The sequence below is a fragment of the Malus domestica genome, chromosome 12 (assembly GCF_042453785.1).
Source record: "Malus domestica chromosome 12, GDT2T_hap1".
Taxonomy (NCBI): Eukaryota; Viridiplantae; Streptophyta; class Magnoliopsida; order Rosales; family Rosaceae; genus Malus; species Malus domestica.
In genome coordinates, this window is record NC_091672.1 from 28791204 (window position 1) to 28794945 (window position 3742).

Sequence of the window (3742 nt, forward strand, 5' to 3'; positions counted from 1 at the left end):
ACAATTCGCACCAAAAGGATGATGAATTCCAAGCAAAATGGTCAAGAATTCCAGACTATTATTATAAAGGGAACACTCCAAACCCCAAATAATGAAATGTTACTTTTTGAAAGGCATCATGCAATAATTAGCATGCTGTTAGAAAGCACAAACAATGAAATATTATCATGCGTATAGGATTTGTGTTTATGTAAATTTAAATTTAAATTTATCGCTTATAAATGAAGATAAACATTACTAAATTCCAACGTTAAAGGTAACCAAGCAAAAAACTTGTAGCCCTTTCATTTTTTTGTCAAACCATGACCAAGTCATTAGATGAACAAAGAATTTCTTTCTTTTTTGGTCCAACGAACAATTCTTTTTGTATTTTCCCCTCCCATTCATTTTTGGTCATCACGTTCAATTCAAATATATGAATAGAAGATTTAACTAACTTTGGTCCTTTATTTATTTATTTTTTCCTCCCAAAATCCTCTTTAATTTATATTTTCTTCAAATTCTTAGATTTTTATATTTTTAACAAAAAAAAAATAAAAAACTAAAGGGGTTTTTTAAGCTAAAATTGTTCTGGAGATTAGCATAACTCTTCATGTCACATCCCAGACCGGCTCCGTCGTAGCACGATATTGTCCGCTTTGGGCTCTGACCACGCCCTCATTGTTTTGTTTCTGGGAACTCACATGAGAACTTCCCAGTGGGTCACCCATCTTGGAAATTCGCTCGCCCGAACTCGCTTAACTTCGGAGTTCCAATGGAATCCGAAGCCAATGAGTCCCCTAAAGGTCTCGTGCTATAGGAGGTGGGCATGTACATATAAGGCACATCACCCTCTCTCCATCGGTCGATGTGGGATGTTACAATTCACCCCTTAGAGGCCCGACATCCTCGTCGGCATAGTCACATCACACAGCAGAGTGACTATGAAACGATTTTGTCACATCCCAATCCCGGCTCTGTCGTACCACGATATTGTCCGTTTTGGGCCCCGACTATGCCCTCAAAGTTTTGTTTCTGGAAACTTACACAAGAACTTCCCAAAGGGTCACCCATCCTGGGATTGCCCTCGCCCGAACTCGCTTAACTTTGGAGTTCCGATATAACCCGAAGCCAGTGAGTTCCCAAAATGCCTCGTGCTATAGAAGGTGGGCATGTACATATAAGACACATCACCCTCTCTCCATTGGTTGATGTGAGATGTTACACTTTATTTTGTTCCTTGAAATTTAAAATCGATAGAACTGGTACCTGAATTTGTTCACCATCAACTAATTTAATCATTCCGTGAAAATCTTCGTTAAATTGAAGAACAAAATGACAAAAATACCCCAATTTTTGTCGAATCATTTTGGTTAATTGTTTAAAAAGTAAAAACCAAACACGAGATCTAAGTACAGAGTGGAAAAATATTTACCAAGTTATAAACCCGTTAGTTTAAGGCAGTACACATACAGTCAGTAGATAAAACAAGACATGTTAATCAGAAAAACCACATCTCATTCCATTGATTATATAATATGAGCGTCAACATTGTCATCTACATACATGACACCCAGTCTTTTTCAATTTAAAATTTCAGAAATTTGATAGATAAGGTACAAAAAAATTTATACACGTTGAACAAATTGACCTAAGTAGTGGAGGTAAAAATGTAAAAAAAAGTTATCTAACCAAAACTAATTAAACCGGAGGCCGAGCGGAGCTACTCCTCGACATCGCTGGCTCGGTCGGCTTCTCGCCGTCACTTACCGCCACCTTTGGCGACAAGAGACTCGACATCCTCGTGAGAAACGTCGGCGTTTTGGAGAACACCCACCGGTCCGATTTGAATTGCCGGTCCAATGGCTCGAGCCTTCTGTAGCTCCTCACTCTATTAGTACTGCCACTCTCGCCGGTTCGAGGACCACGCCTCGAACTCCCTTCTCGGGGCAAGACCAACAAGCTAGTGGACCGGTTCAGCTTCCGATTCATGATCTGTTTTCTCACTTCAACCGGTAGTCTCAAGGTGAACCGCTCAGTGTCTTCTCCCGGTTGGACAAGAGAGTGTCCGGTCGAGTGCGACCGCGGGAACAATCTAAGCAACCTGCTTGATCTCGATCCGCGTGTACGGTTCCGATTCAGCGTCTGGTTTAAGTTCAACAGCTCAGGTTCTTGTTGTGGTCGTTCTAGCATTACCTGGTCATCTCTCTCCGCCGCCGAGTTAACGGCGTCGTTTTGAGCTTCGACGTCGCCCGCCTGCTGCGCCGATCCCAACTGAGTGAGTTGTGGCGCCGAGTCGCCGGGCTGAGGAACGAGGTTGGCCCGGCACACGGGACAGGTGGTGTGTGACGCCAGCCACTCGTCGATGCACTCGGGGTGGAACACGTGGTCGCATTTGGGGATCAAACGCAACGTTTCGTCGTCCTCGAATTCGTTTAAGCAGACGGCGCACTCGAGCGCCTCTTTCCCGATTTTAAGCCCTTTGATTTCGGCGTAGTCGAGGGTGGGGAAGGTGTCGAGGACGGCGGCGTCGAGGCCGCGGGAGGCTGCGCCGCGTCGGGATCGGCCGGTGTGGGGCCCTCCGGGGCGGACGCTGCCGGGTTGGTTGGCTTCGGAGCAGTGGCGGATGTAGATTGAGAAGAAGGCCATGAGGAAGAGGGCGGCGATTAGTACAACGATGATGATGGCCATCGACGGGCTGAACCTCTGGTAGCGGTAAGGGTCGGCTCGGTCCGGTCCGGGCTGAGCTCTGACGAGCGAGATTTGTGGAGAAAGGAGGAGGAAGAAGAAGAGAGCGAGGGCCATGTGCCTGGCGGCGCAGGAGAAGAGCGGAGGCATGGTGGTGTGCTAACGTGTTCCGGGAAAGAGGTTGGAGAAGGAGGAAAGAGAGGGAGTGTGACAGAGGAGGGAGGAGGGAGGCGACAGGAGAGTATATAAACGAATGTTAGAGAGAGAAAGCTAGAGAGAGAGAGAGAGTGGACAAGTAGCGTCCGGGAAGGTGTCGTGTGGATCAAAGAACTGAAGATAGGAAACGAGGACTTTCAAGCCATGGGGGGATGGGAGTGGGACCCTCGGCCCCGGACATTACCATGATACATAAACTCCACTTGGCACTGATGGCAACTGATATTTATTACCCACCACCAGAAATATGAGACGTGGCGTTAAGTTTGACGCTGTTAATTTATCCTTTTTTTTTTTTAAAGCATAGTTGTCGATTTATTCTTAAATTCGTATAAAATTGTCAATTTTTTTTAATGAGATTTAATTGATTACTTTTGGCAACAAAAAAAAAAATATAATCGATTACTCTTATAAACTTTTTTAAATAGCATATTTTCTCTCTGGCGTTAGGTTTTAGAATTTTTTTTATCCATCTTAATCACGTGGACATCGCATAGCAAATGCTTGAGGGGAAACACGGTAGTTTTGTTTTGGTAAACTGTGTGCAAAACCAATACTTTGCAGCTACTAATTGGCTATCATGGCTAATTCAAACATAAATAAGTCAAATAGTGGAAGAGAATAAGAAGAAGAAAAAGCAATTTGTTGTCTACATTAAGAATAAAATTATTTTATTTATTGCCCTTTAACATTTCTCATATGAAGAATAAAATTATTTTATTTATTGCCCTTAAACATTTCTCATATGGCCCAAATGGTTTGAATTCAATGGAAAATTCTAAAGTCTAAGTTGGGGGAAAATTTGGCTAATTATAAAAATTCAAAAGATAATGAGTTAAAATTAAATTCATATAAAAAT

The 3742-nt window shown here is 43.1% G+C and overlaps 1 protein-coding gene across 1 annotated transcript; it reads right to left on the reverse strand.

The window, feature by feature from the left end:
• Nucleotides 1–1476: 1476 nt before the first annotated feature.
• Nucleotides 1477–3231, reverse strand: LOC103446338 (E3 ubiquitin-protein ligase ATL6-like). The gene has a single exon (XM_008385428.4). It carries the CDS (start codon nt 2815–2817, stop codon nt 1681–1683), a length of 1137 nt encoding a protein of 378 aa, XP_008383650.1. The 5' UTR covers nt 2818–3231; the 3' UTR covers nt 1477–1680.
• Nucleotides 3232–3742: the final 511 nt, after the last annotated feature.